Below are 27,842 nucleotides of genomic sequence, written 5' to 3'. Positions count from 1 at the left end.
TTCTGCACCCATCGTTTATACATAAAGCAGGAAAGGGAAAGCATCACTTTGAGCATCAGAACAGTTACCTTGCGTAAGAATTGCCAACTGGCATTTTTTATTCAGTGAGGACTGTTCAAGATAATAGAAAATAATTCCTAGTAGCTACCATAGTTACAGCTGGCCTTGAGAAGTGCTGTGTCTGTTGGCGCTCGGGTTTAGTTTTTGTTGCAAGACAGCTTGCCTCGTACTGCAGGATACGGCTTCTCCAGTGCTGACAGGAGCAGCAGGGTTTGTGAGGCTTTGCTGGGGGCTGTGGCTGAGCCACCGTTCTTGCAGTTGGAGGCGTAAGCAGAGAAATAGTTCATCCTGTAAAGCTCCGCTCGGCTTTTGCAGCAGCCCAGCCTGCTCATCAGCAGAAAGAAATCCCTTCGGAAGGCTTTGGTGAAGATGGCGTAGAGAAACGGGTTGGCGCAGGAGTTGACTGGGTAAAACAAAACCAGCAAGATCTTGGAGTTTGTCACCGTGATGAGGGGCACTTTGAAGGCAGCAGATATGGCAAAGAAGGAGATGGGGGCCATGCAGGTGAAATCCGTGAAGATCAGTATTGCCATCCTCTTGGCGACCTTGGTGTCTTTATTGGCAGCCACCAGCTCTGGGTTCTGAACAGCGATGTAAATCTTAACGTAGCAAGCACAGATGACGACGAAGGCGATAACGTTGAGGACTAAGATCAGCAGTATGTAGGCTTGGGAAAGACCCGTTTCTATATCCATGGGTAGGCAAATACTGACCTTCATGTAACTGCTGACCCCTAGGAGGGGCAGCGCTGCTATTAAAATGGAGAAGGTCCAGCCACCGAGCATGATGGGCACGGCGTGCCTGAGTCGCAGCTTCCGGTCCAGCTGCATGGCGTAGGTGATGGTGTGCCACCTTTCCAGAGTGATCACCGTCAGCGTGTACACCGAGAGCTCGCTTGCAAACACGGTGAAAAAGCCGGCGGTGCCGCAGCCGCTGCCTGTTTGCCAGTCTATGGCGTGGTTGTAGTACTGGCCGCTTGTCTGGGCGTCAACGGAAGCGATGAGCAGCAGGTAGAGGCCCATGCAGAAGTCGGCGAAGGACAGGTTGCACATGAGGAAGCGAGGAACGGTGAGCTTGTAGTTGCTGGTGATGAGGACAAGGAGCACGGTGAAATTGCCGGCGATGGCAAGGAGGTTTATGAACCAGATCAGGACTCGGAGAAAGCTGTATCCCAGGATGTCTTCGCAGGGGTTAAACGCATCTGGTTCCGGAGTGCATGTGAGTACCTTGGGCTGGCAAAAGTCATACTCAAAGTCCGAGCCAGCCATTTCGCCGTCATCAAAAAGGTCTGAGTAGCTGTAAGGAGAGGCTTCTTTATCTGTTGCGAACAGGTTCTTCTCTGCTGACCACAGCGACGTGTTGCCAGAGCCATCTCTGTAACTATTAAAAGAACAGTCGTGTGTGTGGGTGTCCGTGTCCCAGACAGAAGTGAACTGTTTGTTACGTGCTGCGTGCGCTCTTGTAAAATAGAACCGGTAATAGTTGTTTCTACAGGGTGTTTACATGTAATGAAGCCTTGTAAGGATGCCTTTTGTTTTGGTAGCAGCCTTGGAGAGCAGCAGCAATCGTAGTCGCATCCATGGGAATGCTTTCTTACACCACGTACTCATTTGTAAGTACTTTATCTCCATTGCTTTGTCAGCAAGCTGTCTTAAGCTGCCAGTTGACTGCAGTTCAAACTGCAGTAACACTCGAATTGATAGGTTATAGGTTTGATGTATACCTATTTATCAGAAGTTACAGAAGCCAAACAAAAGTAACCCAAGGATTTTAACTGTGCACCCTTGCCTCTCCTAAGAAACGCACTCATTGAACAAAGTCCCAAAACTATGTGTGACTTGGGAAGTGCTGAGGAATTTGATGTTCACAGTGTTACGGAGTGAGGAGTAGAAGCACATGGTTAACTAGATAATGTCAATAGCTAGGAATTTATTAAGTTTAGACTGGACATGATTACTAATTAAAAATATTTCTGTATGTTTAAAATAGATCTCTCTGATCTCTAGGTCATCAATAAAAACACACACTCTCCAGGTTCCTAGGGAGCCTGCTTTGGCAGGGGGGTTGGACCAGATGATCTCTCGAGGTCCCTTCCAACCCCTACAATTCTATGATTCTATGATTCTGGAGGTCCCTTCCAACCCCTACGATTCTGTGATTCTGTTCCCTGCCAGAATAGGTGCCTCTCACACAACTGTTCAGTCATCCCAACTGTAATTGGTCAGCAAACACCCAATTTGCAGTGTGAGACCTGAAAAGCATTTCTATGGATAAAAACTGTTCAGAACACCGGTAGCTTTGGGAAAACTTCAGGACATGCTTAAACTTCCACATCTACTGAAGCATGTGCTTTAAACTATTTTTCTGGTGTGGGGTTTTAAATGACAAATGAAGCTGAGCTGCTTTTAAGTGATTCCTCTTGGGCAAATAGCTTGCCAGTCTTGTTATCCTAACTCTTCTCTTCTTACATAAAAAAGTACCTGATGTTTTGCTTTTACTTGCCTGAGTTAAACTGGAAAATCAGGGAGTATGGCTATTTAATAATTAAAAAAATATTGTTACTTTCTGCAAGGTCATGTAAAAAAGCTGCAAAATGCAAGCTGGTGTTTTCCTTTGGTTTGGGTTATTTTCCCCTCTCCCCTAATAAAAGCTCGGGACTTTCAACTGATTTCTGCTGTAGTTCCCAAACTTTTCAGCTTGCAGTCTTTCAGCCTGTGAATCATGACCTTACTTTCATTTGCTTAATATAATGTCTGCTCAGAGAACTGCTGGGATTGGGATTTGGCAAAACTTCAGGAACCAACAGACTGGGGCAGACTTCAATGTGCAGTAGGAGTACAACAGATGCTAGCCTGAAGATGGGGTCTTACTCTGGTGTAGGCACCGGTGATTTGTGTGATGTCTTCCTCACTGTGTGATCTCTTCCTCACTGTTACAAACTTGCTTTTATAACATGATCCAAGGCTCTGTGTTTACCTCCTTGTCTCACCTTGCTTCTCCCCACCCTTGACAGAGGCAATATTTTCATGGTCTTGTTGGCTGCCTGGACTTTGGCTTTTTGTAGGCCTGAAGGCTTCAGTTTTGCAGTAAGGAGTGGACTGTACAGGACCAACTAAGTGAGGCACTCAAAGGAGCTGCAGGCAGCTGATGAGAAGTGGTGTTAAGAGAAATACAGCAGCTGTTGATTTTTAAGAGGCTGAAAATTTGCAGGAGGCCTTGTGAATCAACCAACAACATGATATTCAAGGAAGTCAGTATCTCAGTACCAAGGTCACCCATTTAGTTGTGGAGGGACGGATGTTTGCAAATCCTTGAACTTCTCTGCTAAATACTGGTATATAGCCTGTGTCATTGTGGCCAACACAACAGTTAATGATGTTAGCCTTCCTCATTGTTGTGCTAAACACTGTCAAACAGAACTGAGGAACTGTGGAAAGACACATTTAGAAGAGGTAAACCAATTGCATGGGGTCACCAAACTTCTAACTCAGGGACTCTATTTCTGCCACGGAAAACTACTGACATGCAGACTACTAATTATCCTTTCTATAGGCAAAACCAAAAAAATTATCATTAGCAGCTCTTCTTTGAATCATGTAAACAAATGCAGCTATCTCAGGGCATGAAAAGTCTCCACGTAGGCCATTAACTTTCTTAAATATTTAATCACTGTTTTGAAAGTCTTTTAAAGAATTCAGATGAGAAGCTGGAGTGAGTAAAGCTCATGAAATTATGGGTTATTTTTTTTCCTTTCCTTTTCCACATCAACATCACAAATCTTGGTTTAATGATAGTAAAATTAGCACTGTGCAGCTTGCAAGGGTGACTGAATCGGCAGCAAGATACACTGTTCTAGAAAAGACCACATCAACAGCAGGAGGGGGAGGTCCATATTTGCTACTTCCAGCATCTGTATGCAGAGAGGTACTTACAGTATTTCATTAGTTGGTTTCCTCATGGTGCTTTCACACTCTTTGGAGAAGTTGTCAAAAATGGAAAGCCAGGAGTTTTTTCTGAAAGAAGGATGAAAAGAAAGTCGGGTTTCAGTATGGATTCTGACCAAATTCTTGTCTTTTCTACAAGGCATGTAAGGTAAACTAGTTGGCCTCGCAGCAGTGTGAACATTCATGTAGACCTCTGGAAGTGGGGAGGAGAAGGCTTCAAATACTGCAGCAGTAGGCCATACCTCATGGGGGAGCATAAGGATGGTCTTTCAGCTCAGTTATTGTTTGTGATGTATTTTTTATATAGTGAAATAACTTGAGCTGGAATTCAAAGGTATGTTTTACTTTAGGAAACACTCTATTGAAACAGGACAGATTCTCCACCAGCATCAACAGTAGTAGTTATGCTGGCTTTTAGAGAAGTGCATGCTAACAAAAGCTGGGAAGGTGGCCTGATACTCGATTTTAAAAACTGTTTGGGGTCTGAAAGTAGCTTTTGCTTTACTTCCAGCTTGCAATTTGAAAAGCACAAGTTGAAAGATGGCATATTTGTAAAAAAACTCTGGTTTTGAGGCTTTGAAACTATAAACCAGGTACTCTACCAGTGTGAAAGGAAATGGTTTTGTCTGACCTCATTGCTACAACATTAGAAAGAGCTGTCAAAACCACCATATTTTGTGCACTCTTAAGATAATCAGACACCTAGAAGCTTATAGAAAGTTTGGTCTGAAGACTTTATTTCCCTAATGTCTGTGATGCTGACTTGACTGAACCTGCTTGCCTTGTGACCTTGGGACCATACCTCACTGATCAGAGAGGGCATGGATCCAATTCTGATCAGAAACTTGACATGGGGCAGGGGTAGTAAAAACCACGTGGGATGACTGTATGTAGTGTAAAAGGCAACAGAAGGGGGCAGAAGGAGACAGAAACAGGCTGCAGCTGTTTCTGACCATAAGAATACATGATCACATGAAGACTCTTCCCCGTGTAACCTAGGAAGATCTTGGGTGGTCTCAGTCTCTGTGGTTTTCTGCTGTCATCAGTAGATGACAAGGAAAACAGCCAGAGATCTACCTCTCACTCCTTTGTATGTGGTCACATAGAAGGTAGCAGCCTGTTGCTCATACAGGTTTTTACAGTGGACAGGTCTCTGTGGACAGGTAGCAGCCCAACAGCACTGCCCTGAACCCTGCTCCTGTCCTAGTTAGGGAGGCAATCTAGTTTCCTGATTTGTAGGATTTTTTTTCCCCCTAATTTACTAAGAAAACAGTCACTAAATATAAGAAAGTGACTTACTACCAGCACCCCTGTTTTGATAAAGCATGATCACATTGCAAAGTCAAGCACCTGAAAATTAATATAGTATCAGAAATGTAGTTATTGTCATCAGAATTAATACAAGGGGGTTTGTTTTGGTCCTATTTAATAAGCACAGAGACTTGATCTGGGACTGAATCAGGGTTTGGTACCAAAGTAAACCCTTGACTGCAGGACCTTTCCTCTGCTCTTGCAGAAGCAGGAACCACTTAGTAAAATGAGGTAGGCAGAGATAACATAGCATCACTCCTAATTTTACCCTAAAGAATCAGATTTGACTGCTTTTGCAACACAGTGCTGATGGGATGGCATATCAGTCACACAGATCAGCCTTCCCACAAACGACTGCTCAGTGTGTCTTTTCTGTAGCCTTCATTTGAGACAGATGAGACTTGAGGCATCCCCGTAACATCAACTAAACTCATCCGGAGTTGCTTTGGCTGCCTAAAGCCAACTGAGGGTTGATTTCTTTGAAACAAAAGTGCTGAAAAATTAGCTCTGCTTGTCTCAGATTGACTGCCCCAAATTAGCAGATGCAAATCTCTCTGCGCCATGGTTTGCAGTTGCAGGGTGAACAGTACTCTCCACTGTTACCTGAAATGACTGGAACTAAACTGGGAAACCTCTTTCTTGGGGCTATAGTCAGGTCTTTGTTTTGGTGGGTAATTGGAAGTCTGCCTGTTCTATGAGGTCATCATATCACCTGCATGAAAAAAGCTACATAGGTAAAGGCTGTGGGGGCGGGGGGTGTCTTTTGGTGTTTTTAGGGCAACAAGGCATCCATGGAGTTCCACGTGCCACTAGGCTTTTTAATTGAGATACCAAGAAAAAGATAAGCTTTAAGCAAACTTATATGTTCCTGTTGGCAGATCCTGGGCACAGGAAGGGGATCCATTTCTGTTCTAATATAAACGGAGGTGATTTTCCTGGCTATAGAAGAGATCTGTCATTTTCTGCAAGGCCTCCCTGCATAGCACAGCTTCCTTTTAACTGGAATAAGGATAATCAAAACCCTTGTGAGCTGAAGAAAGCAGCTCTGCCATTCTGGAGCTTCTGAAGTATGGCAACACAATAACGGGCTATTCAGACTTACTTTTCTGTCCTTAGATTTCGAAAAGCACAGCAGTGGCTGGGATATGTCAGAACAGCTTCCAGAAGACTGGTGAATTTATCCAGTGGTGGCAGTCTTTTTAACGAGTAAGATGACGTTGCATTTAAGACTTGAATGGCCTCGAGCCCATAACTAGGCAGGGACTCCAGTGCTGTTGAAGAAATATCCCTGTGAAATAGAGAGAGCATTCTCTTTTCTTTTCATACATATAAAAATACCACCAAAGCATTGACAGTAGGTGACAGCTGCTTGTTTTTTCACAAAGGTCTAAATCCACAAAGCTGGTTCAGCACCTGATACACAGCTTGGAAACATGAGCACAGAGCAATGGGGTAAGAACTCCCCTGTGACTCAAGAGCCCCCTGTGAGACATGGAGCTCACAGTGTCCTGTGTCACCAAAACCCACCGTCCCACGGGCTGGGCCCTGACCTCTTTGAAAAGCCACCGTGCATGGAGTTAGGGATGGATCTTTAGGCCAGAGAAAGTGGGTGAATCGTAGAATCATAGAATGGTCTGGGTTTAAGGGACACCAAGGACCAGAGAGTTCCAACCCCCCTGCCACAAGCAGGGACACCAACCTCCAGGTCTGGATCTACACAAGGTTGCCCAGGGCCCCATCCAACCTGGCCTTGAACACCTCCAGGGACGGGGCATCCACCACCTCTCTGGGCAGCCTGTTCCAGCCCCTCACCACTTTCTCTGTAAAGAACTTCCCCCTAATATCTCATCTAAACCTTCCCTCCTTCAGCTTCAATCCATTCCCACTTGTCATGCCATTGTCTGCCCTTTTAAAAAGCTGATTCCCCTCTGTTTCTCTGCTCCCTTCAGGGACTGGAAGGCTGCAACGAGGTCCCCCCGCAGCCTTCTCTTCTCTAGGAATGTGAGTCTCCAGCCAGCTAACGTTCAGGACACCCTCCTGGCTCACTGCTTGGCTCTGAAGGGCTGTTCTAGGTGCTTTAATTAAATGGTTATTAATTAAAATGCATAAAAGTATCCATCATTTTTTTGCCAAGACAAACAGTTTGGCTTAGAGTAACTTCAGAGGGGCTATTTTTGTGAGGAAAAGCCATCAACGTGACTAGGGATTTTCAGAGACCATTAAACAGGGGGTGAAAAGGCTACAATTAACCAAAGTGATATTATTAAGGCCATGTACTGTAGAGCATCAATAAAAGGAACAAAATGGCACGTGCAGCAGAGAGTGGTATTTACAGAACCACCCATTGTGTTTTATTGCATGGAGTTACAGCCGGTGCAGCCCTCCAGTAAGTATCTGATTAATAAAGCATGAGGATGATAAGAATGTGTTTTATTCAGCACAGGCTTATAGCATGCAATCAGTTAGTTCACTTTTATAACCAAATTTTAAAATAATATATTATAAAAACATGGTCATCCTACCAGAAGACAAGTTAGTTTGCAATGCCGGAATATAAAACAGAGGAATAGGATCAGGAGGATCTGACACAGGTAAAGCAAAGGCTGAAGTATCTAAAAGGTGGAGGTCAATGCCACAATGCTGGAACTGGCTGATGAGCATTTGACATTTGATATTTTTCTGTCCTAGGGAACCTGCTTTGGCAGGGGGATTGGACTCGATGGTCTCTTGAGGTGCCTTCCAACCCCTACGATTCTGTGATTCTATGACATGGTGCAGACTGAGCCTTCCAAGCTGTAATTTCATAGCATCTCATTGACATGTTTCTGGTTTACAAGCAGAGGGTAAGAGATTAAGTCTCCTTTCAGACTCGAAGCCCGTGTTTGCTGAGATGACACAGCCCAATGTAGCACAGTGCAGTTCCCATGGGACACCCATAAACCCAGGTAAATGTGAGCAGTGGATACTTACAGGACATCTGGCCCTGTGGCCCCTCTCAAGGCGTCGTTGTGTATATGCCTGAGGTTATAATTGTCCTTCAGGATTCTGTGGAATCAAACATTAACTCTCTTTACATCTGTATTTTAAAAGAACCCTTTTTTAAAATTTCTTCTCCCCATCTGTTTCAATCCTTTCTTCTATCACAGAAGTGGTTGTTCCAACATCTTGTATTTCTCATGTGACCTTTCCCTCCTCTGATGCCTCCAGACCACTATCATCTACATCTGATCCCAATCATTGCCAACTTCTGACTTAAACCTGGAACAACCAGCCTGGTTCCTCTGTGGCAGTAGCAGCGTACAAAAATGCAGCATGACTTTTGCCCAAACCAACAGGCTGGTCCCAAAGCACGTAAGAGTGATTTAAAAACTATCCAGGTTTCCAGATGTAAAATGTAGGTTCCTCAGTTTGGGCTAGGGTTTCAAGCTTTCCACCACTGCTATTAAGTTTCAGCATTTATTAAATCTTCTTAAAAATCATGAGCTTTTTCTTATAAAAGCTGTGGCGTTCTAGGGGATGGTGTTTCAGGAAAAGCAGCGAGTGCTGCAGGATTACCAGCTGAGTAATGACACCAAAACATCCAGTTTACTGATGTGTATCAGGAAATGCAAGACAGACAGTTAAGCTGAAGGAAGAGACTTTGACTGTATTTGGACTCTTACTGTTTAAAAAAATTCTGAGGAAGGGAAACATACTCACAGTTGGTTCAGTTTTGTCCCGTTGAAGGCATGGCTGTGGATATCTTCAAATCCATTTTTATATAATTTTCTGGGAATGAAAAGAAACATGTAAAGGACAAAGATTTGGAAAAGATGAGATTCTGTTGTGTACTACAGGTTTCAAATCTTAATGCTGCATTCATTTTAACAATTAGAGGGTCTGGCTTATAAAGAACCTAGAAGACTATTGCATGACTCTGAGGTGAAATTCCAGCTTAAATTCCCTAAACACCTTCCAAGAGCCTTATGTGTGCTTGCCTTGGGCTGAGATCCAACATGACATTATTCCAGGCAAGCAGACAACCTGAAGGCAGAAGACCTGGATTTTGTGGCATTGGTATGTGTAAATGGAAGACTGCGAGGGCTAGAGAAGCATCAGGTGGAAAGCAACTCTAGAGCCAAGAGGGTGCTACTAGATTGCTGATCTTCTGTAAACAGACAGGCTGCCCAGGGAGGGGGTTGAGTCGTCATCCCTGGCTAGATGAGGTACTTAGGGATATGGTTTAGCATAGGACAGGAATGGTTGGGCTTGATGATCTTAAAGGTCTGTTCCAACCTTGTGATTCAGTGTGATTCTGTGTGATTCTCTGACAAATCTCCCAGGAGCCCAAGAGATGGCTTTGCAGTGAGGCACGTGTGAGTTGTGCATCATCCAGCAGTCAGTGAGCTGTCAGCCCCTCCAAAGTAGCCTTGCTAGGTTTGATTTATGCTATGGAAACCTTGCTGTCCCTTGTGCTGCACAGTGGCAGCTGGTGCCTCCATGGGTTCTTAAATCCCCATCCTGGGGCCAGATAACCTAAAGGCTGGGCTCCGCTGCACCTCAGGTCCAGCTCTTTTTCTTAATTAGGAGATCTAACCTATGAGTTACTGATTTCAGTGAGAAAAATCTGTTTGTGAGATGAAGTTCATGCTTCCAATATAATGTCAATATAATTTGTATATAGTTTTTAGTTTTCTTTAATATTAAGTCCTAAAAGAGTATTTCATGCAGTTTATAAAGCAAACAAAATTTCTGTTGCTGCTTTTCCACTTGGTTTGGGGAGAGCAGAAACTGGGGCTTTGGAACCTGCTCCTAAGGAAAGCTGGAAGTGCCTTGCTACAATGCCTATGGGAAGGGGTCTCTCTCATCACAGTGCTGAAACTAGTGATTTCCTTAAAAAAATCTCAAAGATGTGTAGGATCAGCCATCCACATGAAACACTCGCTGTTGGAAAGACTGAACTAGCTATCTGTAGTGCAAATTGTTGCTTCAGGCTGACTTTACACCTTCATAGCTTGCTTGTGTTTCACCAGACCATGCTGCAACAGCTGGAATTATTTCAGCTAATTACAGTTAACTGCATGGGGTGGAGTTAAAATGTAGCTCTACAACTATGAAGCTGCTGATAAGGTGATTCCTTTCTTCTTGTGGTGAGCTCCCTATCACAAAACTGGGATAAAAATGATCATTGGCCTTTTCATGACTGAGTTAGACTCCCTCCCATTTAATACACTTTAGGAATACAGTAAAAATTTTAAGCACCTTTCTCCATCTCTTGTATGTTCATTTTCTTGCACCATTAACAGAATCATAATTCTGCTGAAGTTATTTGGAGAACTTGCTGGTAGGGAAGAGGCTCATAAGATGAAATGATGCCCTAAACTAAGAAATTGCTCCTCTTCAAGACTACTGTGGAGTAGTCTTCAGTCATGTTTATAGTCAGTTCCTCTGATAGTTTCAGAAGGTATTGGTCAGTACATAAAATCTGTGTTGAGATTACTGTCGTGCTGGCACATCAGCCCGATGAAGGGTCCACTCCAGGTGACTGCACTTACTTGTGTGTGTGCACAGCTCATATGCAGGAGTGAATATTGGTTCTGGGGGCGGAAAATGGAGGTGGTACATGCCTGTCTCACAGCCAGGCTCCCTATCTGGATGAGCACTGCCTTTTAAGTATCAGTCTGGTCCTCAAAGGTTGGTTGGCTTTGCTAGCCTCCAAACTGGTGTTTGTGGGTACAACACAAAGAGGGAGGCCTGATGCTGCTGCCTTCTTATTACTCAGCTGGTCATTCCTCAGGAGACCCCAATTTCAGCTTTTCTATTTCAGCACTTCTTTGTGGAAGTTTTTATGATGACAAGGAGCCTGCAGAATCCATACGCAGTTCTCACTGTGCTGGCAGATGACACCTCACCCTGGCTTTCTGCTGCTTTTTGTGTCCTTAGTGGGGCACCTCAGCATCAAATCCACCTGCCTCACAGGTGGCTGTAGCAATGAATTCACGGTTCATTGGTGGGGAGACAGCAATCAACACAAGCTGAGCCACATGAAACTGGGGTAAGAACAAGCATTGGTACTTTCTGCTGTTCTCTTTCTTCTTTGGAGGAAACCTGATTAATAATATCAGCCTGCTTGGTCCCCGAGAGCACTATTTCAAGAACTGCATCTTTGAGGGGGGGAGAGAGACTCTGTCCTCCAGTCTTGTCTTGTCACAGTCCTTTTAAAAACACCATTGCATGGAAGATGAGGATTTGGATTCCTCCCCGTATTATTTTTTTCCCCTAAGTGAATTTAGCTTTAGCATAACGCCCAGCTCTTCAGCTTGAAGAACACCCTTCAGCTTCCTAAGCCTTTCAAATTCAACTCGCAACGCAGACATGGATGTCAAGATCTTCCTAAAGTCGAGCTGCTCTCCAGGAGGAGTGCTAGCCTCACAGAGGAAGCTGGAGCTAGGACTATGTTACTTACAGTGTCAGTGATTCATTGCTCATCCCCCGGAAGGCATTTCGTGGGATAGTTGTCATACGCAAGTTATCACAGAGCTCCCTAAGGGAGAGGTGGGGGGGAAAGAAAGAAGAAAGAAGATACTTTTGTCAGTGATCCAGGAACAAGATGGAAAGACTCACAGCTTCACAGCTGGGTTAGGTTGGGTCTCTACTTACAAAATAAAATGAGCCTCTAATGAGAAGATCTGTGTTAGGTCTGGAAATTGTCTTATTCCAGTGTTACAAATGCTCCTAGAGAAAAGCATAATTCCTATTTACAGGAGGAAAGGTTACCAGAGTGGATGCAACATGAAGCAAACTCAGTCAGTAAGAGTTTAACGGTGTATTAAAAGGTGAGTGACAAATTCCATCATTTTTAATTAGACTCCAATTGTGTTTGTAAGGCCTGTAAAAATTAAATTTTGTGGCATCCTCAAGCAGTGTCCTGGAGAAGAAGTATGTGTTCTTGCTACATTAAGCACAAGGAAGACTTGCACCTTTTGCGTGGTATCTTCTCTCTCTGAAAGCTTTATTCTAGAAAGAAGCAATTAGCAGAACTAATTTGATGACTTTACTCCTGTTTTGTCCGTTACTGTCTTGTCCTGGGTTACTTTTTTTTCCTTGCCTATTGAAAGACCTCCATATAGGTTAACTGCCCATTAAAGCTGCTGTAAACAATGTATGTACTTTTAGTGTACTATAACACACTAAAAACTTTCTTCCTTGTACTTCTTACTGTAATTTGTCTAATCCTTTGCCAGGGGGAGGGGAAAGGTGAACAGAGAGGAGGCATAACTCTTTCTTACAAGTATTTTAGCTTTGGAAGGTTTCTGAACGCTCCATCCTCGATGTGCAACAGATTTTTTGTGTTCAGGATTAATCTGTAACGAGGGAAAAAGATTTCAGTATTATAATTATCATACATTTGGGAAGGTTCTGAATTTTGCTAGCCACTGGCCTTGTCAGATAGCAGTGCTGCTGCAAGCAAACTTTCTACAAACATACTGTGAGTCCATTTTGAGGCACTATTGGTAACCTAGCAGTTACAAGCCAAAAGTAATGGCTCCTGTATGCTTGTGGTTCAGTGAGCCAAGATAATTCAGTTTGGATATCCTGGTCAGTGGTGGGAGTCAGCATTGCCATTGTCTGAGGGTTCTTCAGTGTATGTGTTCGGGGCTTGTGGTGTGCCTAACAGTGCTGGGGCTCAGGGGCACCTGGCCTGAGCAAGGAGTCTGAGCTGTACACAGGCCTGGTCCTTGCCCTGGAGCCAGATTCCTTGGGAACCATCCCTGGAGTGGTTTAAACTGATAGAGCACCATGGTCTTTATTAGCCCAGTGGCTAGTAGCACCAGATGCCTGCTTAGATCTGCATAAACTGGGAGATAAGAATGTGAGGATTGGGTGTCAGTGGTAACAAGGGGACACGAGGAGATGGCCTTAAGTCGTGCCAGGGGAGGTTTAGACTGAATATTAGGAACAATTTCTTCACCAAAATGGTTGTCAGTCATTGGAACAGACCACCCAGGGAAGCAGCTGAGTCGTCACCCCTAGAGGTGTTTAAAAAACGTGTAGATGTGGCACTTAAGGATGTGGTTTAGTGGTGGACTTGGCAGTGTCAGGTTTACAGTTGGACTCGATGATCTTAAGGGTCTTTCCCAGCCTAAACGATTCCATGATTCTATGAAATACTGTTTGCTAGTGGTTGCTCAAAAAATGGGACAGGCCCTCTCAGTCAAGGAGTACTGTCTGCAGCTATGCTAACTGCTAAACCTATGCATTTGCATAAAAGCTTAGTAGCTGTAGCCCAGCTCTGTCCCTTTGCACGATTTACACAATTTGAAGGTTCAAATCCAAGAATGCCATTGAGCCCAACTACCCTGACATTCCACTGGAAGCGGCCTTGAGCGCAGCTTGGGACATTAAGCCCTTGCAATGTGGGGCATGTAGACCATCCAAGATTCAAACAGGATTTCTTGCTAGTCTCCTGCAGCCCTTTAATTTTCTTGCTTGTCATTTGCCAAAAGCAAAGAGCTAACCTACCCATAAACTGTAGGTAAATGCATCTGGTCAAATCTTTTACTCATTCCTTAAATCCACCACTGATTCTAGTGGAAGTTGGACCCAATCAGAAGTAGATAAATCTGTTTCCCTTGTTTATAGGAGCAAGTAACTGACTCCAACACCTCACATATAAGGGGGGGGTGGGGGAAGAGGGATTTGTCCTCGCTCAGTTTCACCATTTTTAAGCCACTCAGTCATCATGCTGAAAAGGTGTTAATGAGATATTGAACCAGATTTACAGTTTCCAATTTCACTAAATATTTCAGCGCATTCTAGTCATTGCTTTAACTCATTCTCTCTCTCTCAGATGCCCCTGCTATGCAGGTCAAGTTTAGAATCAGTACATGTTCTGTTTGAGTAATATTTTAGTGTGCAAGAGAAGAGCTATGCATGCTAAGTAGATGTATTTACATACATCCAGGGCTTTGAAAAATGCATCTTCGAGAAGGAAGATTTTGCTGTTCTGTTGTCATCTCGAATTATTTCCCCACTTAGAAAGCTCAACAGTGCTGGCAGAAGTAGACACGGAGCTCCACTCCTGTTGTTGAGCTCCCTGGATGCAGTGGGACCTACTACACATGGATGTCTTTGCATAGAATCATAGAATCGTAGGGGTTGGAAGGGACCTCCAGAGATCATTGGGTCTAACCCCCCTGCCAAAGCAGGTTCCCTAGGACAGGTTGCACAGGGAGGCATCCAGATGGGTCTTTAATATCTCCAGAGAAGGAGACTCCACACCCCCCTGAGCAGCCTGTCCCAGGGCTCTGTCACCCTCACTGGGAAAAAGTTCTTCCATATATTGGTGTGGAACTTCCTGTGCTCCAACTTGAGGCCATTGCCCCTTGTCCTGTCCCCACAGCATGACTTAGATCTTCACGGCTAGACCTTACAGACTGCTCATTATTTTAAATGGTACTTTGAAGAGAGATATTTCTCATCATAAGCCTAATCCAAAGCCAACCAAAGTAACAGAGGAAGATTTGGTCCAAGAATACTTCTCTGCAGCCTGTTTACTTCTTGATGATCCCAAATCATGAGATGGATGTCTGTCTGATGCTTACATTTCAGACAAATCAGGAAGGCTGTCAAATGCACTGGCTTCTATTCTTTCCAGGGAGTCGCTCTGAGAGATTTCACTGTAACGAAAAGGCAGACACAAAGCAATATGTGAATGGAGGAGTCACCAGAAATCAGCTTTCCACTTCACATTTCCTTCTGTAAAACCCAGTTGTTCAGCTTCCCCCTCCCAATCCTTGTTAGGCAGCAGCATCCATGGCTCACCTCGGGCATCTCAAGAACTGGTGCCCACCAGGTTTGAGGCACACTGGTCTCTTGCTGTGTTGGCAAAGGGTTATGCCAACTCTCTAGAATAAGTATCTCTCTAATAGCCACTCTCCATTTCCCCAGTGAGTTGTAGTGGCTCGGGGGCAGAGCTAACGAAAGCAGAATGAGCCCAGGCCTGTGAGCCTTTCACATCTTTTACTGGTCCTGCTGAGTGAATTTATTTGCTGGGGCAAGGAGGACATGATGTTCATGCATTATTATTTAGTCAGGACCGTGGTCATCTAATCTGCAAGTGTAGAAATGCACTTATTTATGGTGTTTAGAAAAAGAGTAGATCAGATACTTAGGGATATGGTTTAGCATAGGATGGGAATGGTTGTACTCCATGATCTGAAAGGTCTTTTCCAACCTTGTGATTCTGTGAAATACACAAATACACATTCAGTGCTCTTTATGAATATTTTGGGGATTTCAGTGCTGTTTTCATTGCACACATGCAAACTGAAAGGAAGGGGCTCTTTTTCATCATTGCACTGAGAAACATGACTGGTTTTGTAGGCGCTGTCAGATTTTGATGTACTGATGCTCCTATTCTACACATATACTTAAGAATAACCAATGCTGAATATACCCCCCAAAAAAATCCACTTATTTGATGCTTGTTAAATGCCTGCCAGGTTAAGACTTATTTACGTAGTTATGCAACGCTGACTCCTGAAAGAAAACAGTATATATTGATGCATATATAGGGGAAAGGGCTTCAAAACAGTGTTTGGTCTTGACAGAATTGACTGGAAGGGCACACAAGCTAAACCTAAGATTATACACTTTCAAGTAAAAGAAAAAACTTTCTAAACAATCAGACCACATCTACATCAGAGCCAGTGTTGCCACAATACCCAGAGTTACTGAATTTCAATCATAACTATGAGAAAACATTTCCTATCACTGTTGACATAAATCCCCTTAGACCAGAATGAATTGCTTTTCCCTTTGTGGTGGCAAAGGGGGGGTGGTACATTAGAAATCCTATATTAAATATGTATGTATTTCTCACAGAAATATTAGTGATATTTTTTTCCCCCATGATCAGAATTCAGAGAGATTGTTATTTTTTTTCTATTACATAAGTGAAAGATGGATGTAGAACAAGTTGCCTGCTGAGCACCCAATTCTCAGAGACTCATGGACAGAGAGGGATCAGTGACTGCTCACAACACTCAAACACTCCTTCGGGTCTGGGGGTGAAACATGCTCCTGCTGTGGGATCCCTCCTGTCTTTCGCTGGCTCCCACTTAGGTATGTTTGAATGAGTTATAGCAGTAAGAATAATTTACCATCTGATTTGCAGTTGGTGATGAGTTGCCAAATAGATGATTTAAGAGATTTGTAATTTAAAAATACGCATTTTTCAAAGTAACACTAAATCTCAATAAAATTATGGAGTGTTCTATAGATTTACTTCAGACAAATACATCAATTTCTACGCTGTTAATTTGGAGAGATACATTAAAAGGATGCAAGGAAATCAATTAAATTCTCTTTATGGAAGGGAAAATGTCAATGAACAAAACGTTCTCTGTGAAGAATAGTCTATGCATACAGTTTTGGAAAGGTTAGCCTCAAGTCATGCAGGTAGGAGAAACTTTCTAGATTTAAGTTGATCTCCTGCCTGAAAAAATGATAAATTCTCATTAATCATTAAGATGCAAGTGAATGCAATACTACATCACCATTGGATTCTACTATAATACTTCATTTCATTGAAATACCTGCAGCAGAGCTTAGCTTATTTTCTACTTAACAGAGCTACAGGTAAGTTTATAATTTGTCTGGAATTGTTTAACCAACAATGGTTGAAAACTAAACTAGTCCAGTTGGGTCTGTTCAGGCATGTGCATTATCCTCATCCTTCAAGCCATTGCCTTCAAGAAAGTTCAATGTAAGGCTTTTCTACTTCCTCTTTTTTTGTTGAAAATAAATTTTGTACCACCTAATACATATTTTAACATCTGATGTGATATATATATATATGTATCTGCTTTTCACACTTGAAGAGAAGTATAAAAAGTGAACCTTGAAGAGAAAGTGGCATCATTTGTGCTGCTGCTGCTTTGGTTCTGAGGAAGGTCATTCCCCTGTTCTGTATCATCAGCTTTGGTGTTGATCAACTTTGTCCTTTATAGGATGCTCAATGCAGATAAAGTAAAAAAAAACCAAACAAATAATGGAGACTCAAGCCTGACATCTTTCAGCTGGAACAACAACATAAATAAGGCCAAGCGTGGTCAGATGAGCCTTGGGGTCCAAGTCCTTGATATAAAATAGTTACAAAGCCAAGGGAGAGGAAGAAACACAGACCCGGTGTAAAATATTTCAGCACTTTTAAACCAAAAAAATCTAAGAAAGGGTTCAGTCCTGCTGATCCCGTGCCAAGCTTATCTTGCAGTGCAAAAATCCATGGAAATAACTTATTTGGGTGCTACATAAATGTATAATCACAGAATACCTTGGCTATCATGACAGTGATAACGTTTTATGATATAAATTTATCTCCCCGCCAATCAAAAGCACCTACTACCATTAGTTATTAGGCTGTAACCAGTTCTCTCCAACATGATTAATATTTCATTATGTGATCTGTTAAACAACTGTTGAAAGCCGTATCTTTCCAAAGAATCTTCTACATGCTGCTTATGAGAAAAGAAATGCTATGTCTGTCCTTCCCCAGTGAGGTTTTATTTTACCAATAGTATATTTTAGCAATGCGTTTTCACATTACTGTAAAAAGATCTTGTTGGGTAGAGGTTTATGATATAATTCATAGCAAGAAATTAAGGAAAAACCTACAGAAAATTGTTAACTTACATGATGAAGGCATCTCTCAGTCCTTCAAATGCGTGTGATGAGATTACTTTTACAGGCAGGTGAGTAAATGATCTGAAAAGAGAAGAGAGGGAGGAAAGGTTTGTAAGGCACAGTGCTTCCTTGTTTACAGATTATAGTGTTACAGTGGGCAGAAAACCAAAACCACATAAAGCTGCTTTATTTCACTTTTCATACCCCTGGGGTCTGATCTGTTTACCATGGATCGCAGTTCAACAGAATTCAAAGGATATCGGTCAGTTCCTCAGCAGGGTAAACTTGAGACTGATCACTGTCAAATCAATACCAATCATAAGGTATCAAATTAATAGCCTGGTGGAATTGCTCCATTACATTCACAGCCAAAGGAAGCTATAGGCTATTTAAAGTTAGTTCCACAGAAGTGGCTTTCGTGTAAAGCTCCTTCTCTGCAGCAGCATCTGTGTGTTCACTGGCCTGTGTTCTCCTCATCTCGTCAGCACCAGTGCAATGTAGCACCCTGAATTCACTGGCTGTATGCAAGTGTAGAAGTGTTCATCAGTGTAGTAAGTTGATTAAAAGTAAGTGTGTGTTTTCCTTTTTAATTTTTTAGTTACTCTTGAGATGTTAGTAATGATGCAGAAGACGGATCTGCATTTTACCGTTCTACTCCCCATCTGAATCACTGTATTTTACCAGCCACTTTATCTAGCCATTGCCACACTCTCCCTGATAATGGCCACAGAAAAATATTTAACATATTTCAAGACATTATCTCTGTGCAAACAGATAATGGCTCCATTTTGCTTTATAATTATAAATATTTAGTCAGACGTTTGTTTTCCATCCTTAAAACCCCTCCTCAAGGTTTTTTGGTTGAAATATTTCTGTTCTATTCATATAACCTGCTTTTTTTCTTTGTTGCCATAATCCTTTATATGAAGACAATAAAAAATGTTACCAACTTGTTTTTATATATATGTATATTTTTATATATACACATATATATATATATACACCCAGCATGCCACACACTGGTTGTCAGGTGTCATGTGTGTTGGGGTTACAAATCTAGATGTATTAAAGAGCCTGGCAGACAATTCCTAGATATGTTCCAAAAAGTCTGTATGATTTGGGGCAAATCATTTAGTTTCCTTGCACCTTGACTCCCTCCTAGGAATAACAATGCTTCCTAACAGGGATGTTGTGCGGATATATATGTTTTTGATGCCATGGTAATTGGGTCATACCTCTCTCTAGATGGATGCTAGTATGTTGTGTTGTGTGTAGAGGTTTGGTTAAATCAGAAATGAAACTAAGCCAAGTGTCTTGAAAAATGTATTTGCCCCTGAGTGAACAGACAGGTGGAGATAACCCTGTAGTGGAGATGAATACTCTGAGCCAAAAGGAACATAACTTGGGGAAGAAGTAAAGAGTAGAAGCTGTGAAATTCATGCTCTATAACTGTGGCAGCAGGAACCTCTTCACAACTGCACCAACAGCTGGGGCTGCTTGCAAAACAAAACATTCCTTTTGTGAAATTAGGCCAAAAAAAATTATCATTTACAAAAAGAAATAGAAATATCCCTGGGAGTAAATAAAAGCAGGTCTTGGCTTTTAATTACATCAAAATCTTCAACCCAAGAGCTTCCTGCCTCTCTGCAGCATGTTGGTGAGCAGCATGGCTGTTGTAAATTCCTGTAGTGCGTGGCGCAGAGCAGCCCGCTCCCCCTTGGCTGCAGAAAGCCTTTGGCAATGGTGCTCCAAGCTTATCCACCTGGGCTATGCGATTAAATTTAAGTGGGATGACCTGGCACTTTTAATAAGTACTGCAGTTAAACTGCATGACAGCACTTAATCCATTTTGTATTTCAACTTCATTGGGTTTTGTTTTTTAATTCTCGTGAGTTCACCTTTATAGCTGGAACTGTGAATTCATCTGCATTGACATTACTACATTCCATTAAGCATCTCACAAAACAGCATGAACAGAGGAAAAAGGCAATTCATAATCACCCTTCTATCTTAATCCTTGAAATACTGGTGTAGCACTCATAAAGGCATCTCAAATTCACCAAAAAGGTGAATGTTCCCATCCCTATTCTCTTCCACTTTACCTTTGTGGTTTGTATCTCAAATCCTGCCTGTGTTAAAGGGAAACATGTTCATTTAGATGTCTGTTTCTATACTCAAAACACTTTGCAGAAGATCCTTTAGCTGGCTGAGTGCAATCCAGCCTGTGTATATGTATAAGCATTTAGGTTAATGGTTTTGAACTGCTTGTTGCAGGCTTAATTTTTTCCAAAGCGCTGAGTGAAGTGAGGCCTTATCTCATGTGTTGAAGTCTCTGCTAGGGAACATGAGTGATGTCTTTGACAGCACACAATGAAACTCAAGCGGGTACTGGCAGGAATTAAGTGATGATTCCTTTCTGATAGTGCTCAGATTGTGACACTCCGGTGTGACCAGTTATTCATCTCTCAGAGCTGAGGAAACTTTTGACAAAAAAAGAAAGAACAAACTGGGTTTGACAAAGCTACAAAGCTTTTATACATCTAACTTGCCCAGACTACCAACCCAACTTCAATAGCTCATGAAAGGAGGGGTGCATCCATCTTTAATGCAAGTTACCAACACCAGTTTGAAAGAGTGTTGTTAGCTGAAGGAAGAACTTTAGCACTTCTAATAAAAACTGCAGTATTTCTTTCATAGTTTATTTATCACAACTGCCATTCAGCAGCTGACAATGCTGCGGCTCTGGGTAATTGCGGGACTTTTCATCCTTGGAGAAAGGACAAGGGAGAGACAGGAACAGCACCTAGATAGACCAAATACCGCCCTTGCTTGTGTGGTGGTTTGACCCTGGCTGGAGGGTAGCTAGAATACTGTCCTTCTCGCTTCAGCTAGCATTTGTTTGTATTTTTGTTTTGAAATCATAGAGTGGATTTTTTTTTGCGGAGATGGTTATCTTCCCATTATTAGAATAACCTGGGCCAGTAAGCATTCTTTATAAAATAAATGTTCATGGGGTAGTCTATCCCAAGGATAGACCACTGCTGTCCTTTATTTCTGCTTTTGGGATATAGCAGAGGCAACTTGACTCAACAAAAGCTTCTGCTCCTGCCCTACCATGTAGACTCAAGCTCCATGAGAAGCTTTTGAGATGTCCGGATACCAAAAGAACCACAGAACCACTCGCAGTCCTGTTGCTAAGGTCACGAAGCCTGAGCCCACTCCAACCCCTGGGTAAAACCTCTGTATTACAGAATCGGCCTTTTGCAAAAAGGGATCAGTTGAACTGATATTAAATTAATAGAAAGAACACAGGTCCTCTAGGAACAGGTATGAATGAATTACTGTAACTGGGTTGGCTGTTCTGTATCAGCATCTCTATTTCATAGGATGACTCATATTTCTAATGCCCTGAAGTTGAATGCATAAAGTAGGCTCTTGCTGGAAGTAGTGTCCTTGGACTTAACTCAGAAGGATTGGGAATTGATTGTAACTACGACTGAAACCACACCTTTTCCTAGGATTTTTATCAGCTTCTGGGGGCAATGTAAGGTGCTGGCATTGATTTTTAAAGCCTTGTATATTGGGCGTTATCTACCTGAAATGTCAACTATCACGCTGGATATATCACACGAGCAGCCAAGAGTACTTTCCTCTAGGTGATGATGGGTAATATGTTATCTCCTACAAAAGACACTTTGGCCCTAAAACTGAATTCCTCTGTCAATCCCAAAGATCCAGATATGCCCACAGTGATGATTTGGTAGAACTGGCTACTTCTTCAGCCTTTTGCCACAAAGCTTTGGAATTTGTGCTGGATATTAATCACAATCTGTACAACCTAAAGCATAAGCCCTGCTTACAGGGGGACATGCTAGGGCACTGCATAGTGAACCCTGTGATGAAATGAGGTTTTCGATGGGGTAGAATGGTATTAGGTACCCAGTGTCCATTACTGAACAGCTGGAGTTGGGTGCCTATCCATTTAGATTTTGCTAGAAAAGATGAAGGTATGCCTGACAATTCCAAAGAAGGAAAATCATGTTTTCTTTCAAAATGTAATGGTGTATTCAAGATTATTTCCCCCTAACATTGAGAAGACACGTAGCTGCTACAGACAAAACGGCAAACAAAAGTGGCAGATAATGGAGTTTATTGTATTTCTGTGATGGCCAATTAAAAACAGGAGCCTGAAAAAAAAAGTTCCAGCAACTCAAGATTGCATAAAACATCATCCCGCAAGCTGTCAAAAGTCTAATAATTTTGAAAACTCTTCCAGCAATAACATGACATGGCAAGAATAACTCCAGTAAAGAAAAATGGCTGAGATTTGCCTACAGGGTATATGCTTGGGCTGTAAAAATTATTGAAAGTACACTTGGAAGCATGGCTCAGTACAGCACCAGGGCTTGGACTGCTCAGGTATAACTGGAGTTACACATTGGTGTTATTCTCTTGGCAGCCCATACGAATAAGAACTTCTCTGAGGTCTGGGTTCTGTGTTATAGTGTCACTACTGTAAGGACAGGGGAACTGCACAAACTGTGTTGGAACAACCTGAAGCAGCATTTTCTTCCCCAGTTAGTGCACTTGGAAGTACTACCCCTGGTTCACATGGGTGTGGATGTGACTATGAGGGGATAAAAGTAACTTTCCCTTGCTTTGACTCACATAGAGTGAGATGTGTGTGGAGGGGGGAGTGACCTAATTATTCCCTCATTTTTGCTCATCACCAAGTCTTCTTCATCTGAGTGAAGCACAACTGGCAGTAGCCAGAAGCCCATTATCAGTCTTTAACCTGATCACTGAGGCTGGGATGTGGTTTCCTCTTGGGCTGATAGATGCACTAAAGAGAAATAAGACAGTAAACTTAAAAAGAAAAAAAAAATCACCTAAATTTAGAGCTTTTTAATAGACCCTCTGGGGTGTGATGTGCATCATCATCCTAATAAGCATCCTAGATCCCTGCAAAACCTAACCTCCCCATTTGTTTCTGCTGCTGCAGGAATCCTTGATGTGACTGATCCACTCTCTGCTCTGCATGTGGTACGAACACCAGGGAAGAAACGTGCTTGTTGCTATAACTGTGAAGAGTCTCTCCAGCCATCATGGACTCCACTTTCTCTGACACTAAGGTGACACAGGAAAGTGGGGAAGAAACAAATTCAGTACAGAGATGTTTCTAAAAACTGACTAGGGAGGAAGGATTCACATGACTCTAGATTAATACAAAGCAGAATTTCTTGCTGCTACCAATTCTTGAGATAGGGACAAAGTAAAGAGGACATCAGGGGTAGTATCATCCTCGAGGAATTTCAAAAGCATGTTGAACTTACAAACAGGTCAGATGAAAATGGAAAATGCAGGCTTTGTTACCAAAAGGGGCATAATAAGAAAACCCCCGCTCAGTTCATGCACTGATAACCAAGGGATCCTACAGAAAGGTAACCATGCTACCTGGTGGTTGTCTAACCCCATATTTTGATGCTGTGATTGTCTAGAGCAGTGCTGTAACCAAGCCTGTAAACAGCAAACTAACATTTGAATACCTACATATATCAAGTCTACTAGGTCATGGGCTTGGAGTATGGTGTGGGAGTGGGGAAGGGAATGCCTTCCCTCTTGTTACAATTGAATCCTAATTCCCAGGGAAGCGATAGGCAGAAAGATGTGATGGACCACTCTGAAGAGATCCAAACAGCTGTCAAAAGCTAGTGCAGCTTTTTTACTACCAGATTAGCTACTAACTAGTCAATGAGTTGAATGAGAGAGGCAACGAACACTGCCCAGAGGATTTTGACGCTTTAAAACAGGGGGGGCTTAAAGGACAAACTTTGACAGAAGAAGTTGCAAGAAGTCAGACAGGTGTGTGAAAGAAAAACCAACCCAACCTCCGGAATGACAAAGTTTAAGACCAAATAGGAAGTTTTGAATGGCGGTTTGTTTAAAAAGTTTCTTTCTACCAGCACTACTGCGGTGCCGCGTTTGGCACAGGACAGGCTGCTTTTGGCTCCTGCAAGGGCGGGCAAATACAGAGAGTTCAGGCAACTGTACCGCTTCTTCCTGACACTGAGCTGTCGGCAAATGCCATGCGGTTTGGGGCGTGCGACATTTTGCCCATTGAGAAAGCGCCCGGAAAGGATGCGCGTCTCCTTCCAAAGGAGGGACCCGCCGGCCCCGGGCTCCTGCCAGGTTTAGGGTGCTCAGCTCAGGTCCGAACCCCGTCAAGCTTCATCCCCAAGCTCACCGCCACCGCGCCTCACCTCCGCGGGGCGGTAGCTGATGCTCCAAAAACTGCCCCCCGTCCCCGCCTCGCCGGGACAGCGCACGGCCGGCGTTCCCCAACGCGCAGGGGCGATGGGGAAGACAACCCTGTTCCGCGGAGCGCGTACTCCCTCCCGACCCGCGGAGCGGGCGCGCACCCCCGCCCGGGTTTGTCCCGCTCTCCCCGGGGCGAGGCGGTAAGAGCATCCATCCCACCCCCCGCCCTCGCTCCGCACCCCAAAGCGCCCCGCGGTACTTACGCGCGGGCGGGCGCGGGGAGCGCCCCCTGCGGATGCGGCGGGCAGCGCAGGGCGCCCTGGCTGCAGGCGCAGCGGGGCGGGCAGCGGCCTCCCGCCGCGGCGGGCAGGAGCGGCGGAAGCAGCAGGAGGGACAGCAGCGCGGGCACCATGGTCGGCGGCGCCTCTCGCCTCCCGCCTCTGCCCGCCCGCAGCCCCGCGGGACGCGGCCGGCGCCCCCGGCTCCTCCCGCCCCCCCGCCCCGGGGCGGGCTTGCCGCCCTCCGCCCTCCGCCGCGGGGGAGCCGCGCTGCGGTCCCGAGGGCTTTCCGGAGGAGCGCTCTCGCTCAGCGGTTCTCTGTCCCTGGAAAAGTTGGGCGCGAAGCCAGCGGGTGGCAAGCGGAAACTTCCCCGTGGTTTTCGTGGAGTTCCGTGAGCAGCCCAGTCCTCGCGGTCCCCTCCCAGGAGGACTGGGAGCAGGAGTGATGCTCTCCGTTCCTAGGCGTGTTACTCGGCCGGTGGTGTCTGCACCAAGCACACACTCAACTCTGAGTTGAGTTGTGGGAGCTGGGGAGGTGGGGAGGTGGGCCCTGGAAACCCCATTTGTCCGAGTGTTACCTGCTCTGAGGGAAAAACTTGTAGTTCCCTTCACAGTATAAATGCTTATTGTGCAGGTACAGCAGCCCTGTTAGTGGGTGGGAATGGCTGGGATACAAAAGTCCCCGTCTAATGCTTTCTTATGGCTCCACATCGCAGTACCACCGATGAAGGATTATAATTCACCTGCTGGGTGATCAAAGAGCAGCGTTTCAGGGCGCGTGGCTGGTTACTTTATGGTCAGTTGTGCCCTTTGCGTGGAAGAAGTAATCATGTTCTCAGTACTACTTATCTTCCCAAAGGTCCATTCATTTTGTGAGGGGCTGTTTTCCATGTAACTGCTGTTACTGCGGCTGCTGTTGTTATTATTTATTGCTATAACGATAGAAGCTATAGTCAGAAATCAGGACCCTCTTTATGGTGAGTGATGGAGCAACCCACCAAAAAAAAAGACAACTGTGGCCCAGAGTAGGGTTTGCAAACGTACTATAAGGGTATGGGTACATCATCCAAAGCTGCCTTAGTCCTCAAGTGTATCCAGGAAAAAGTCGAAGAGTGAAGGAGGGAATGATCCAGCACAACAGGATGCTGCTGGAGATGATGCTTTCTGGTGTTGCTTTAAAATCATGGAATCAAAGCTCTTTACAGGTTTCAGAGTTTAGGACTAAATATGAGACAGGAATGAGACAGGTGTGAGATGCACAGGATCCAGGGGAATCCCTGTATTCTCAGTGGGGGGCCTGGAGGTGGAGATAGTTATCAAGTGCCAAGTAACTTCCCTGGTCTCACCTCATGACCTGTGTCCACCCAGATGGGGAACTGGAATCAAGTGTTGCACAGGAGGGTAGGGTGGCAAAGCCCTGCTTTGTTGTGCCTCTTGAGAGAGCTGCCACCTGCTCAACCTTCTTCCTCCAACATCATCTGCTCCACTTTAAGTGACAGTGATGTTAGCTTTTACTCTGACCTTGCAATGGTTAGGAGGTGCACTCCATCACTTTATTCTGCTACGCTTGGCATACCCTTTTTCTCCACTACTACAGCAGGGTTATTCTGATGGATGGGCTACCTAATTGCAGCTAGCACGTGCCTTTATATTGATCTGTCTGCCTCCTCCCCCCATCACCTTTGAAATCAAGGAAAGCAGTGGGGTTATGAAAGCAAGGGACCTACTGAACCATGCCAGCTGACAAATGTAGGACCACATTGCACCCTTGTGAGGACCTGCTCATGTGAAGAGCACTTTCCTCGAGGTCTTTTCTTCCCTTCCTGACACTGGGCTGCTGGTGTCAGGAGCACTAGCAGGTGCCTGGGGTCATGCAGCTTGGCTTCCTACGGGAGGAACTATCAGTGTTAAAAAATCAGGGTATATTCTTGTGTTATTTACATGTGCTTATATATACTGGTTTGGGAAGGAGACAGACAGAGGACAGCCAAGAAAGTCCCTTCTCAAGACTTGTCCTGCCAAGCTGCTGGTTCCTGAGGATCAGTGCAGTTCCTGAATTGGCTGCATGCAGATTTTATGTCAGGAAGCAAAGTCCCTGCTGCCAGATAGCTCATCTGTCCACAGGGCTGCCTGTACTCCCAAAGTCAGGCAAAACAACGCATCTTCAAAATAGAAATCATTCGACTAACCAGCTTGGAGAGGCACGGGGAGCAGCACCACCGAGTGACACCTGCTGTCACGCTTTGCCTGGCAAAGGCTGTTGCCCGCGTTATCTGCAGCGTTTGGTGGTTAGCAGAATTTCACTGGTGCTCAGATGTCTTCAGGGATATTATTAACAAGGGTGTTAGAGCAGCGTGTGGTGTTTGAGGACATGACTACGCTTCTCTGTGTCGTGCCAGCCAGGAGCGGAGGAGCCAGAGCACTGCTGTGCCTGTGTCATGCCCAAGTTGCTGGTCTTGCCTGGGGGCTGAGATACATGCTGAGGTTGTTCCACCAGACCTGGTTAGTTGTAATGCCAATATACTGCAGGCTGTAGGGGTGTTTCTCTTTCCTTACCTTCAGTATTTTGTCCTCAAAATGAAGTGCCAATGGCCATGAGGTGTTTTGTGACATGAGGGACACTGAGGGCTAGGCTTATGCCAGTAACAAGGTCTGTCAGATCTTTCAGCAGATTTGTCAGAGGGTAGGAGAGGATCACAACAAACTATGTAACTACAAATCAGGGGTTTTATTTATGCATCTTTATGCTTGTGTGTACAGAACATATATCTTGTGATCAGCTGCAAAAAACATTTAATCATCTGTAACAATCATACATCCTTAATTGCATTCAGCCCACTGAACTGCATTCAGCCCACTAATTCACCGGAGCTGTCACAGGGAATCTTGTACATGTAAGAAGAAGCAAATTTAAACTCCCCAAAAGCGTACCTTTCCCTGAAACTTCCCCCCCAGAAACAATCATTGGGAGATGTTAGCCATGTATATAAAAAGGTTTTGATGCCCTGTTATTTTAAACATACCTAAATTAGAATTATAAGCAGAAGAATATTTCTGATGGAGAGACATGATCGTTACAAAGACTTGCACATCTGGTCCTGAGTTAGTGCCTGTCCAAAATGAAGCAGTAATTATGCACAGGTATCGGCGTATATGCACATGATGTTAACCTCAATTCACATATGCAGGAGTTCCTCTATGGAGGAGCCCTGTATGGCTCTGCAGGAGCCCTGTATGGCTCTGCAACTACGTGTACAAATAGTTCCACACCTACATTCATACACAGCCATATAATCACAACACACGTAGGTTCTACATGTATTTT

The 27,842-nt window shown here is 44.0% G+C and overlaps 1 protein-coding gene across 1 annotated transcript; it reads right to left on the bottom strand.

Moving 5' to 3' along the window:
- Window positions 1-197: 197 nt before the first annotated feature.
- On the bottom strand, window positions 198-24,651 carry LOC311189452 (lutropin-choriogonadotropic hormone receptor; the record flags this gene model as incomplete). Its single annotated transcript, XM_084261116.1, has 11 exons — window positions 198-1,440; window positions 3,993-4,073; window positions 6,418-6,603; window positions 8,286-8,360; window positions 9,015-9,083; window positions 11,761-11,838; window positions 11,955-12,029; window positions 12,584-12,658; window positions 14,900-14,974; window positions 17,991-18,062; window positions 24,503-24,651. The coding sequence occupies 11 exons, from the start codon at window positions 24,649-24,651 to the stop codon at window positions 198-200; spliced, it is 2,178 nt and encodes a 725-aa protein (XP_084117242.1).
- Between the last annotated feature and the right edge of the window lie 3,191 nt (window positions 24,652-27,842).

Source organism: Gallinula chloropus (assembly GCF_964237585.1).
Source record: "Gallinula chloropus genome assembly, chromosome: 3".
Taxonomy (NCBI): domain Eukaryota; kingdom Metazoa; phylum Chordata; class Aves; order Gruiformes; family Rallidae; genus Gallinula; species Gallinula chloropus.
This window is presented reverse-complemented; position numbering and strand designations above follow the sequence as displayed.